Source organism: Ursus americanus, chromosome 3 (assembly GCF_024610735.1).
Source record: "Ursus americanus isolate L20-20 chromosome 3, mUrsAme1.1.p, whole genome shotgun sequence".
In the NCBI taxonomy this organism is placed as follows: Eukaryota; Metazoa; Chordata; class Mammalia; order Carnivora; family Ursidae; genus Ursus; species Ursus americanus.
This window is the reverse complement of record NC_142129.1, coordinates 66,848,604-66,862,257: the sequence shown is the minus strand read 5'-3', so window position 1 is coordinate 66,862,257 and position 13,654 is coordinate 66,848,604. Positions and strand designations below refer to the sequence as shown.

General features: G+C 47.6%; 1 protein-coding gene across 2 annotated transcripts in view; it reads right to left on the bottom strand.

Annotated features, from left to right (window-relative positions):
* Positions 1–1,414: 1,414 nt before the first annotated feature.
* PON1 (paraoxonase 1) overlaps positions 1,415–13,654 on the bottom strand; it is a 32,600-nt gene continuing 20,360 nt past the window's right edge. For both annotated transcript variants that reach the window (XM_045793214.2, XM_045793213.2), the window contains 3 exons: positions 13,429–13,510; positions 4,440–4,568; positions 1,415–1,671 (listed from right to left, as the gene is read on the bottom strand). In XM_045793214.2, the coding sequence (XP_045649170.1) occupies positions 1,513–1,671; positions 4,440–4,568; positions 13,429–13,510 (370 nt within the window). In that variant the 3' untranslated portion in view covers positions 1,415–1,512. The remainder of the gene's footprint in view (positions 1,672–4,439; positions 4,569–13,428; positions 13,511–13,654) is intronic.

Sequence of the window (13,654 nt, the reverse complement as noted above, 5' to 3'; positions counted from 1 at the left end):
TTTTCAGCATAAGCCCAATAGCCATCGATGATCTCAAAACAGTATTTCAGAAAACCCAGCTTCAAGGGCTGTGAACAGCATCACTGAATAATTGAGCACTCTTGGGCACGTGATATTATGCTGAAATTGTGACTAAAATAACTCTCATTTGATACAAGGGAAGTGTTTTTTGATCCAAACAAAATGTTCCCATTTATTACTTTAAGTTAGTAGCCTTAAAATGTTGATAGTTCTCAATTTATCAGCAAACCATTTTTCCCAAATGCCAGAACGTCATCGTGGCAAGTGCCTTAGAAGAACTTTGTTTCCAACGTGACTGCCTTTAGCACCCCAAAGAAATCATCTGGCCTGGAAGCCATACTTTCAAAAGAGACAAAGACAGGTAACCTTTTCATACCAGCTTTTATAAGAAAATGACAAAAGTCATCTCTTCTTCCTAATCACGTCCGTCCCTCAGAAAATAGGCCAAGACTGTTGATTTTTTTCATGTTTTTGTTTGCCTTTCTACTGTTTTCTTCTAAGCCTCCCCTGCAAGTTACAATGGGGGGGGGGGAAGCAGGGGGTGAGGAGAGCCCTGCGTGGCTTAGTTAGCGTCCCACTCTTGATCTCAGCCCAGGTTTCAGTCTCAGGGTCGTGAGTTCAAGCCCCATGTTGGGCTCCACAATGGGTGTGGAGCCTACTTAAAAATAACAACCCCCCACCACCACCACTTGTAACAACAATACTATCTTTTGGGACATTTAGCTTTACCTGAATCCATTATGGGCTTCAGTCTGTCTTCAATCACTGAAGCGAACAAACTTCTTTTCACTGGGTCAAATCGACTAAAACATACAGCTTATGCTGAGATACCAGAGACTCCCAAGAATGTTAAGATTTTCCTACATGTCATCGCTACCGGAGAATTAAGTGAGAATAAAGGGAGAAATGGGGGTCATTTAGGTTTCTATGTACTGAGAAAGCCCTACAGAGAAGGGGAAAAGGGAATCAGACTGTGCCGGGATGTCTGATGGCTTTGCTAAGGAGGGGTGCCTGGAGCTGAGGGAACTTTGTGGGTCTCCTCTAGTTTCCCAGCAGGTGAACCGGAGCGGCTGAGTGAGGACTGCAGGCTGCAAGGACTGGTGAGATCGTCCTGCTGCTCTGGTTCCTGAACAAGATTCAGCAAGGCAGCGCTCGGCTCGTGTGCTCCCAGGCAACACACGTTGTGGGGAAAGTACATTTGGATCACACACAGTTAAATGGTTTAAGGCCTGACAACTGACACGGCAATTTTAGCCATTTTATTGATAGGATTTTTATTGTAAATGGGGTTTTCGAGTATCGCTAGCGTACTTTCAAAAAAGCCTTATGCGTTGATTGTGTTCCCAGTTACACAGCACTTTCATCCTTCCAGATGTCCAAATGCAGGGTCAGGATTCACTATTCAGATGAGATCACTGTGGCCCCGGAGATGTGGCAAGTGGTTGAAATGCTGTGCTCACAGCGTCCGTGGCGCGGGGGCAGATCGACCTGCTAGGGTTCGCAGTAAAGAGCTTTGTGGAACACGGTGCCGACCAGCAGTTTCCCTTTGTACACAGACGCCACCGTACTTCCTTGCAACACTGTACCATTTTCTGCATAAACCAGTGTAACTTTGGGTTCTTCTGTTAAAATGTCCTGAATTCGGATCACCTATCAAAGAAATAATGTTAGCCTGCTATTTCTTTTAAAATCATTCAAAAACATAACATTAAAGACGGGTCACTTCTCCATATGAAGAAACCTGGAGGTAAATCATACTTTGTTCCAAAGTTACTCTTTCGAGAAGACACTGGTTTCTTTATTGGCAAAATGACAGGTTTTAAGCAGGTGCTCCCGTACAGGGATAGAGACACACAGGCCTACCCGGCCTAGGGAAGGAATAGGAGTGAGTAGCACAGAGACTATGGGAAATGGGGGTGGGGGGGGAGAGCTGTTACTCAGAAATAGTCAAATTATTGCCATGCTAGAATTCAGGCCAGTTTTGTGTATTTACAGATAAGCAAGGAATTTGGATGCTTACCCTTAAATCTTGGTTTTTAAATTCTGGCAATTAAAAAAGAAAATACCTCTGTACCATACTCAGCTGTTCCTCTGAACTGAAGTTTCCAACTCTAAACGTACGAGATGTTGTAAGTTCAGTTTCCCTCATTTAGGTGAGCAGAAGCAGGACCGCGTCATTAACGACGGTGTCGGAGCAAGCGAAGCTGAGCGCAGGGAGGAGCTGAGAGTGGCCATCTTGGCCAACGCAATGGCAGTTTGCTATAACCCACAGCACTGTGAAGAGCACCCGGTAAGGCAGGGACGGGGTGCTGTTTCAGATCTTCGCCTTCTTCCCATTTGTTTCTCATTTGTAGAACAAGGTGCGTGGGTCTAGATTAAGTTTCTTTTCAACTCTAACTTCCTATCATTTTTAAGCCTTTAGAATAAAATACAATGTCTGGAAGAAAGGATACTTAACATACAAAAGCACCAAATATGGCACACTAGGGGGCCAGTGCCTGTATATAAAGGGTTAATGGGAGCATTTTAAAAGGACGTCTTTAAAACAGCCAGCCCCAGGGGCTCCTGAGTGGCTCAGTCTGTTAAGCCTCAGACTCTTAGTTTTGGGCTCTGGTCCTGATCTCACGGAGCCCAGCATGGGGGCAATGAGCTCAGCGGGGAGTCTGCTGGAAGATTCTTTCCCTCTGCCCCTCCCGCCGCTAGTGCGTGCACTCTCTCTCTCTCTCTCTCTCTCTCTCTCTCTCTCTCGCTCTCTAAAATAAATAAATATATCTTTTAAAAAAATAAAGAGCCGGCCCAAAAGACAGACGTAGTAGTTACTTACTGGGAGATAGGTGATGGCGCACCTTGACTTAAGTAAGCCCCTTTCTAATAAAAGCCAGTCGCTCTTCCGTGGGGCCGTGCGTTAGAGAAAGGATTGTTATTACTTTTTGCTATTCCTTACCAGATCCATCATTAGAAAGGAACTACTTTTTCCAGAACAGCAAACCAAGTCCATGCTACAGCAAATAAGCTCAGTTCCACAGAGGAGCTAACAAGCAAGAACGAATGAGAATCTAACATTCTGCTCTGTTCTGAACAGTGAACACGCCACAGCATACATTTCTTCAATTCCGTTAAACAGACTATACAGCAATCCTAATAGCTATGAACCAGGAAAAGGCACAAAGGATTGCCATTAAACATAATCACGATTGTCCTGTAAGCCTAGAAAGAGAGGGTATGAAGGGCTATAAAGTAATTGGAAATACACATTTGGTTTGGGGTTTATTTAATCTAGGAGACATGGGCTTTAAAAAAAAATTTTTTTTTTGGTGGGTGGGAATGAGACTGACTCTTAAAACTAAGCTTTAAAAAGAATTCATAGCAGTAAACTATGTCAAAAATTGTATCGTTATTTAACATAACAAGTATAAAAAATACATACTGAAAAACTCAAAATAGAAAACCTCAGAGGAGTCAGAGTAAATGTTCAATTTCGAATTTTTGTTTGCACTGCCAAAATAGTCTGCCCAGGAAAGACCATGAACACAAATGGGGTCTTTGGGTACCATAACTAAGATGGAAGGAAAGGTCTTTTAAACCAAAACGATCCCAGCAAGTGACTGGTCTTCCCACTCTGCAGGGAAGGTTTGGAGAGAATGGCCGCTTGCACGTTAGGACAGGTGCGCTGAATTAACTTGTGCACATACTGACACACGGGAAGAGGGGGTAAAAGGAAAGGCAAGTAGCAAACAAATGATTAGACCATAGCACTGCGGTACATTCCGTTTTTTAAACTCTTGTGAATTCCCAAGTTGAAGAAACTCATTATTGAAGTACAGTTAGGGACCCCAGGCTAGTGCTGGCTACCCTAGCCCTGCCTTCCACTCTGCTGAGACTCTTCCGAAAGCCTACTAAGAAGTCCTCCTTGTCCCCCAGCTCTGGGTCAGGGTCGGCCAAGGAGCAGCAGCAGCAGGGGAATGGGAGGACTGAGAGGGAGGTAGGGTGTTTGTTCCAGGCTTCCTCCCTGCAGGGTCCCCACTGGTTGTCTACGTCCCCCAACCAGAGGCCAGGTTCCCCTCAGAGGACCCTCTCCACACTCAGCTCTCCTCTCATTCTGCTTTCTGGTAACCATTTCCTGCCTCCCTTGCTAGCCCTGGGGTAATGCAGTATCTTCTGTTCATTTCCTTACACGCACCTTTGTAGACAGTGCCCTTATTCAATCCCCTCAAACTACCCAATTGAAATGTACCATCTGTCTCCTGCCTAGACTCGGACTAGAATGCCTCCCAAAGTCAAACTCCTTTTTCTATCTCATCATCTGGATCATCTCTCTGCGTCCCTCCTCATATTTGCACACATAATTGAGATTTGTGTTTCCAACTGAGAAACAGCGGGGAATAAGGTCGCTGAGCTGATGCATTTTTCAAACTAACCTCTGAACCGGGAGGATTCTCCGAGTCGTAGAAAAAGATCTTCATGCCATTGGGATGGCATCCAACCCAAAGGTCCCCTGTCACAGGATCCACAGAAATGTTATCCACGAGAGTGTCAAAGTCCAGGGACTTCCAGGTTAAAGCCAGGAGAGAAGGAAGGACAGAAAGTGAAAACAATTGAGAGGTAATAGAACAATATGTCAGGAGAAGCTATGGTCTTTTCCTCCTCGGTCACCACATGGCTCGTTCCAGGACACAATTTCGCTGCCTTCCGATAGCACTCAGCGAATTCCTCTGGCTCCCCATCTAGGCTAGCATTTCCTCAGTTTCCAGGACAGAGGAGGGAAGGGGAGGTTGCAGAAAGCCGAGCAAGATTGTTAGAAGTCAGATGAAATCATTTGGACTAACATCTGTGCATGAACCTAAAACTGAAGGGAAGAAGAAGTTTTAAGTGCAGCATAAAACGGTGACTTCTAAAACGGCTTGTGCAAATGATATTTTATAAGCATTCAGAAAACAACCAGGAAATGTAGATTCATTTTTGATGAGCACATCGGTGAAATGCAGGCTCTTCTTTAATGGCTAATCATAGGCTGTGCAGCCAGAGGAGAAATGATCACCCAGGGTCTAATTTTTGACGTGGAGTTGGGGAAAAGTTTCTTCTTTACTTTTCGGATGTTATTCAACTCCCTGTTCTTCTGTTGTTTATTTTCTAAATATAAGTTGCAAGCATGTGAAGACTGCACGGATTGCTGTCGAGGCTTTGTACCAGGATCGTAAATAATACCGATGATTCTTAATTCCGCCATTCATCATCTTGGCTGCCTTCTACTGGGGAGAAATCCCATCTATTTGTTTACCTCTAACTCTCCGTTGGAGAAGCAATATCTGCTGTGTACCTCAAACAGAGGCCAGCATACCTCAGTGCCCAGAGACCGTGTAAAGGCTGGTGGTGACTCATTGCAAAGGCCAGAGTGTGGGCAGGCGGCTGCAGGAAACCGTAGCAGCCCTGCCCTGGGCTTCCTACTCTAAACGAGCCCTCTCCCCCCACGTCCATGAAGGGCTGCAGGGCTCAAGCCTCGCAGCAGAGCCTCCACGCAGAGCCATCACTCATTCTTACCCTGGAGGCAGGCAAGGTCGGCCAGAGGAGGCGGCCAAGCAGACATCCTCTGGCCAGAACCAGCCCCAGACCTTCTCTGTCCCCCCAAGCCCCCATCCATCACAATGTCAGACGGTCTACGCCAATACCGCCGTTTCTGTAGATGAGGAAAATGTGTGTCTCTGGGCTCTGCTGTTGTCTTTGGAAGGGGTAACAGCCGATTGGTGAATTGCATGGCAGTTGAAACCTACAGAGATGTGAGCTGGGGGTGAGGGAAAAGAAGGACACCCAAGCCCGGGGTCCCCGTTCATTTGACACACGATTACTGTGCTCTGCAAGCAGCTCCGCTCCCGGAGAGTGGGTAGGTAAGTGGCAGGCCTGGCTCCTGCCAAGGAGGGCCGACAGTCCAGCAGGGAGCCCCTTTTTGGGCCCAGCAATTAGCTCTTGTCTTGCAAATCTCTAATTCCTAGCAATACTAACTCACTACAATGCATGAAACGTACACATTTCGAGCTTCCTCAAAGCCAAGTGGAAGATGGTACATTTCTTGGAAGATGGTACATTTCTTGATAAAGGAAACTTAATAAATGATTCTCATTGAAAAAAACCATGTCCTCTGTTAACAACCCAACTTTTAGAGAATGGGAATATACTGAAGTGGGACTAATTCATTGGCTGTGTCCTGGAATGTTTTTTTTTTCTTTTTGTGGAGGAGGGGATTATTTTATTGCAGTAAAATATGCATTACATGAAACATGTCTTTTTAAACATAGTAAGGGTACAATTCAGTGGCATTAGTACACTCACAGAGTTGTGCAAGTGCTACCCCCTATCCATTTCTAGAAACTTTCGTCATCCCTAACAAAAACTCTGTACCCAGTAACTCCCCATTCCTCCCTCCGTGAGCCTCTGGTGACCCCTATTCCACTTTCTATGAATTTGCTTATTCTAGGAACCTCATATAAGTGAAATCACACAATATTTGTCCTTTCGTGTCTGATTTACTTCACTTAGCATAAGGTCTTCAAAGTCCCCTCCATGCTGGAGCGTGTATTAGAACCGCCTTTTTAAGGCTGAATAATATTCCATCGTATGTGTAGACCACATTTTGACAGGACATAAACTTGCCCACATCTTATCACAAATTCTAAGATCAGTCTCAGCTCATTTATCAAATTTCCGGACACTCCAGGTATTAATGAATTAACTGGTCTTGTTTAATTTGATCCTTTGAAAGAAAAAAGAACATTACAGTCGTGGGGGTAGACTCAGCTGAATTGTTATGTCAGGAGATGGGGGCCTTACCTGTTGCCGAAAGTGGGAGCCAAAGCTAGACTCAGTCCTTGGCAGGGCCGGTGTCTTTATCATTCTGTGCTGACTATATATTGGATTGGGCTCTATACTTATAAAATTCTTTAACTTTCAATTTACAGAAGTACTTATTGTTAAAACCACCGTTTGTTTTCATCCCTCAGCCAGTAGGAGTGTGTGAAATTCCATTTTACTTCAGCTAATACCAAATTGGCCACACCAATGATTTTTAATGTCAAACACGATGCTACGCTGGATACTGCTTTGAGGTAATTTTCTCGGAGCGAAGCCCCTCACGGCAGCACATTGGAAGTACTGAAGGGAACAGTCCCACAGTGCCTGGTGACAGCGGCTCATGCTGTGGGTGGCTACGGTCTTGTTTGTAAGGAAAAGGGGACTATTTTCACACTGCTCCACTCTCCTGTTACTTTCTCTTTCCTCTCCTTTGTGTTTTTACCCCTTTTGACCCAAACCTTCAGATCAGATCATCATCGGTGGGAATAGAAGATAAACCCCTGAAGTGTACCCAGCCCCCTCATATGAATTTAACAAGTCTTTGTTGAGTGCCTACGACGTGCTGGGAACTCTTTCAGGAACAAAGGGAAAATACCCCATCCTTCTGGAACTTATACCCTTGTGGAAGAGGCAGACAATAGAGAGGATAAAGAAAATATATAGTATTTCATTATAAAATATAAGTAAAATATGTAATATTAGTAATGAATGTTGAAGGGAATATAAAGCCAGAAGGAGAAAGGAAGTGTGTGTGTGTGTGTGTGTGTGTGTGTGTTGGAGGAGGTCATCGAGAGGACACGACCACCAGTTGATCCTCAAGCTGGACCCAGGCAATTGGAGGCTCCTTAACCCCTCCCCTGTCCTTGGGATGTACATTCTGCCCACTGTTTCCACAGCGGGAGCTGTTCCAAGGACAAAGCCTTGAGAGAGTAATGTGTTATTGAGACCATCTGGACAGTGTATGTGGCTGAATCCAGTTAAAACCTCTATATAAACTTTTAGGATTCTGGTCGGTGGGTGTGGAGGTCTACTTGTCTTACGGCTGCTCAAGACAAGCCTCGTATGTCATTTCCCTCGCTTATTGAAGCTGCCACACAACGATCTGAAGTGGTCTGCTGCCTTCTTCTTCGATCTCTCCTTGCCCTCTGTGTATGGGGGCAAAGGAGCTATTTCAGACTGCACCCAGGAAGCTCCCCAGATTACAAACTAGTAATTGGTGAGCCAGCCAGGAGAGCAAAGAAATGAGCTTTAGGAAAGAGGCATCCTTGGGGGAAATTCCGAGTTGGCCATTGACCTGGGGGAAGGTCACTGACATGGGGAAGGGCAGCCCCCATGGCAGATGCTTGGAACCACCACATGAGCCCTGCGATCGAATGCACTACTCAGCCGTACCAAGGAATGAGATCTCACCATTCGCAAAACGTGGCTTGACTTAGAGGATATCATGCTAAGTGAAATAAGTCAGACAGAGAAAGACAAATACCATATGATTTCACTTATCTATGGAATCTAAAAAAACCAAATGATAAAGAAACAAGGGAAAGAGACTTACAAGTACAGAGAACAAACTGGGGGTTGCCGGAGGGGAAGGCGGTGGGGTGAGAGCAGCATAGATGAAGGAGATGAAGAGGTATCAACTTCAGGTAGAAAGTAAATAAGTCACAGAGATGAAAAATATAGTCGATAATATTGTAATACCATTGTATGGTGACAGTAGTGACAGAGGGTGACGACACTTGTGATGAGTGTGGAGTAATGTACAGAGTTCTCCAATCACTATGTTGTACACCTGAAGTTAATGTGTCAACTAGATATCAATAATAAGTCTTTTTAATAAATAAACTAAATTGAAAAAAAAAGAAAGTGGGAAGAAGAGTTGAGGTTAGAGAAGGACATGTGGATGCCCACTACTCTGTAGCTTCGGGGCTGGCAGACAAGGGGAGAGAGCAAATAATAGTTGAAGACCTTGCATGCCATTTTGCAAAGCTGGGAGGGCCCAGGCTGCCGGGGATTAAGGTCCGAGTGCTGTGACAAGGTCTGATTGGGACGCTAAGAGGTGGAAGGCCTGGGAAAGTGAGGAGAGTGAAGAGGACGTTGCTGTACGTCGCATGCAGTCCAACCCCGAGTGCAAAGCAAAGCAACAGCACCAGAACGACCCCAGCCAGCAGGGCAGCCTGCAATTGAGGAAACGTTCATGAAGAGAGAATGTACTTCCGCTGAGCTTATTGCTACAGCTGCCAAGTTCCAGCAAGAGGCCAGGGAAACTAGCCCAGCGTGGTGAGCGCACCTATGGGATACGGGGAGATGCCGTTTGGGCAGAAAGCAGAGAAAACGAGCAACATCACCACACACCCTGTGCCCCGGCAGCCCCTGCACAGCACTCCAAGGGTCAAAGTACTCACTCCCTTATCGACTGGATTATTCTAGCCTGCAGGGAGCTTTGACCCAATGAGGGGCACCTCCCTGGGGATGCGGAAGCCTGAAAATCTATAGAGGAAGTCCAGTAATGCTTAGGGAGTTGGGAACGAGACGGGCAGTCTCTGCCTCTGTCTGTGAAAGCCCTGATTAATCAGGCCACATTCAGGGCAAGAAGGAGAAGGAGGATACTCCAGTCGCCCCAGTGCTGATACCGGACACTCACGTCCATGTTGAGCCCAGCTGTGGGACAAGATATTTATGATGTTGGGTAATCCACTGCTGATTTGGGGAAAACTGACAAATCCTGGGACCGGTATGGGCTGTGGGAAAGACCTGAGACAGAGAGATCACCCATAAAACCTAAAGGCGATCCCGATCGGCTGTAAATGTCCAGTAAAGATAACCCAAAAACAAATGTGGTTCAACCTCATTGCGGCGGGGACCTCGCCTGAACAGAAAAGCTGACAACTCAACACTGTGCTCATTGGCCAGTGGAAAGATGCAAAACCTGAACAATTCAGACCTGCTCCATCTCCCCTTACCTTCCCTGCTGCCCTGCCCGCTCCAGCAGAAGCCTCAGGAATCCGGGGCTCTTTGGGGTGGGTGCCTCCCCTACTCCAGGTATGGGTACCAGCCAGGACTGCCTCTAGGTGAGGGCAGGGGGAGATGACCTGAGGCCTCAGCTTGAACTCCCTCTTCCCTGGTCTTCCAGGCATGACAGCTCTGGTGGGTACTGGATCCAAATGTCCCCTGACACATGGTGACCCTCAGAAGTTTTCAGCACCACTAGTGGTTACAGAGAGCAAATGGTGATGGTTAAGACAGTTCTTGGATGAATTTAGTGTTCCTCCCTACCCCAGGAATATGAGGTTTTTCTCTCTCCCATACCAGAGAATCTATTAGGCATTGACAGCCTACAAGATGAAACCGCAAACCTCTGTCTGGGGGTTCTGACCCTGGGTACGAGTCATCAAACCAGTGCCAAGGTGAAACACCCACTGCGAACCAGTAGGCCTGCCACCCCTTCGAAAAATGGTAACTGTCAAACAATATAAATCGCTTCGGGGCATAAAGAGTTAGGAGAAACTATCCAAGAATATGCCGCTGGCTTTCCTGGAGCAGCAGCAAGAGAGAAGACAGACGGGTCATGAACCCACAGAAAATTCAAGGCCCAGGAACTGCCCCAAGGCTTTTGGGAGTCATCTGGTTGGGCAAGACACATGTTCCAGAAGCTGTGATTGATAAGGGCGTAAGCTTAACAACCATTAAGAACTTGAAAGCAGTGCAAACCTTTGTAGGGATTTGGGGTTTGGGGAGGACTTTTATTCCCCATGTGGCATGGTGTCTCTGTCTCTGATACGGACTGATAAAGAGAGGACATGCGTAGGACTGGGGATAAGGGCAGCAAGTCACCTTTGCGAAAGCAGCCATACTAGTGAAGTAGAGTAAAGCTCTGGGCATCTCCCAAGCAGGGCTACTATTTGAGTTAGATGTGTCTGCGACTCCGGAAGGGTTGGGCACTGTGGTGAGGATAACGGGTGCAGAAGGACGGAGTACCCCTAGGATTTTGGTCCCAGCTCTGGAAGGGCACAGAAACTCCATATACTCCATAGAGCAGCAGCTCCTAGCAGTATATGCAGTGCTGCTCCAGGGGGAGCCTCTGGGGAAGGAAGAGTATATCAAAGTAAGAACTTCCTTTCCTATCAAGGGGTGGGTTGAGAACATGTTCCCTGCACGCCTCTCTGCTGTGGCGCAAAGCCCCGAGTTGACTCGGTGGCGGTCCCATCTTCAGCGCGAGCACCCCAGCCACCAGCCCACTGTCTCTAGAAACACCAGCACTACTGGGCCCTAGACTATGTAGATCCTCCAGATTCGTTGCCTGCCCCCCCCCCATGGCTGTCCCTGCAGCTCCTAGACGGGGAGTGGGGGATGGGTGTAGTCAACGGAATCCACGCGAGCGGCAGCGGCTGTTCAGCCCAACACTGACACCGTCTGGATGGAAGCGGGAAGAAACCGCAGCGGCCCAGGGGCTGAACTCAGGACTGTTTGACTGGTGATCACTCCTGAGCTCTGACCCATAACCCTTTGCATGGACAGCTGGGCTGTTCTAAAGGGATTAATCCTATGGCTGGGACAGTGGCAAACCAAGGGGTGGATGATGGGAAGAAGCCCTGGTGGGGTCAGGATATATGGAAAAACATTTGAGTCTGCCTGCAGGAAGCTGAGGGGGTCCCCACTGTCTTCCACCTTCCAGCTCCTGCGGGAATGACACCCCCTGGCAATCAGGAAGCTCACATCCTAGCGTGGATATAAGCTCTGGCAACAAACCCTTTAGGAGATACAGACATTGGTGCATAGAAAGAGTAGCCACCCCAGTGCCCCGGGGGGAGGGCATGTTTCTAGGGATGCTCTGTTGCTCTCAAAATAGAGCGACTTGGTCAAGCAGTAATAGCACGCCCGATGTGTTTTAAACACATCCCCGGGACTGGCAAAGCCCTGACCAAATTCATTCAGTAAGCCTTAAACGAGAGCCCGCAAAGCCTGTCCTTACTGAACACTGAAATGTTCCTAATATGATAAGCTGTCCTCCAAGCTAGGACGGCCTCAAGCACTACGACCAGCTCTGTGCCGTTACCCAAACAGAATGCTGTGTGCTTGTAGCTGATGCACCTGCCGGAGTGTCATCTTTATGAACTCGCATGAGGACACAAGTGCGTGCCTGGAGTGATCTGACCCTCAGCCTAGGGGACTTAATAAATCGGCGGTTCAGATCACGGGGCTCTTGGATGGAAAAATTGTCCTTGATCTGGGGAATCGTTGCTGTAACCTGTGTGTTCCTTTGCCTGTGCCTGTACCGTTGCTATGGTATCTGCCCCCGGTGTAGCCAGAGAGCCGCTCAGCAAGCGGCCTCCGCGCTGGTGAACCCCTGGCTGACAGCTCAGGGCACGTTGCAGAAGAGGGGGGTACCTGAGCTCGTAAGAGCTGCCGCAAGGGATGGAGTGTTGGAGGAGGTCACTGAGAGGACATGACCACTGGCTGAACCTCAAGCTGGACCTGGACAACGGAAGCTTCCCCAACCCCTTCCCTGTCCTTGCAACGTGCATTCTGCCCACAGTTCGCACAGTGGGAGTCATTCCAGGGACACGGCCTTGACAGAGTAAGGTGTTGTCGAGCCCCTCTGGAGGGTATATGTGACTGAACCCCCATCGAGGCCTCTATAGAAACATTTAAGGTTCTGGTGGGCGGGTGCGGAGAGCTACTCGTCCTGCAGCAGCCCAAGGCAAGCCAAGGAAGTAAGTTCCCTTGTTTATTAAAGCTGCCACCCACCAGCCTGGGGAGGCCTGCCTCTTGCTGGGTCTTTCCTTGCCCTCCGGGTGCACGCGGGGGAAGGGGGGTTCGAGGTGGACCAAGAAGCCCCTGAGGTTGCAAACGATCTGGGTGCGTGCAGCGTGGCGCACGGAGTCGCGAGCTTGGATTAGGCAGCCAGGGAAGGCCTCGCTGAGGTGACATGTTAGTGGAAACTGGAAGGATATGAAGGAGAGAGCCGCAGGGATCTGGAGGAAGATCGTGCGAGCAGAGGGAAGAGTGCCCCACCTGAGGCAGGGCTCCAGCCGGTGAGCTCAGAACACGGAGGCTCAGGACGGGGAGGCCGAGCCGGGGAAGTGCTGAGGACAAAGGTAGCGAAGTGACGCGCTGCAGGGGTGCTTAGTGGCCACCGGGAGTCCTTGATACTTTACTGGGCTTTATATTATATCGACATTATTTGTAACTATTATGGAGAGCGCTGTCCTATGAAATGCCAGTTGAGGTGATTTCTTGGCTGTTTCATCAACATGGAGGGAAAAATGAAAGGGAGAAAGAAAGGGGAGGAAAGGAGGAAGGGAAGGGAAACTGAGCAACGAGAATTCATGAGGGCAGAAAGAATCAAAGTTTCATAGGTGAGATATTTGGCTTGCTGCTTCCCACTCTGCAGGTGACCACAAGTGAACAACCAACACACGCGATGCTGTTGCCTCTTAATAAAGAAGTGAAAAATTGGTTCTCACCCACTCCAATTAGACAATCCTTTTTTGCTCACTTTTAATTTCACAAGTCAATTAGAATCTAATTATCACTCTGCAAACTTATAGTGTTAATACATCTTACCTTCAATGGAGTTAAAGTCCAATTAGCGTGCTTTTCGTACACATGAATCTTATGAGCCAGCAATTCAGATATGTAGACATACCTTCAAAGAAGAAAGAGCTACATCAAAGCACTTGAAGTAATACGGCTCAGAAGGCTACGGCGAAGTTGTAAGAACTCTTCCTAGGAAAGAACTTTGCTTAGAGACTGGAAAATGCGACCCTTCTCAAAACACACCAAATTCTGA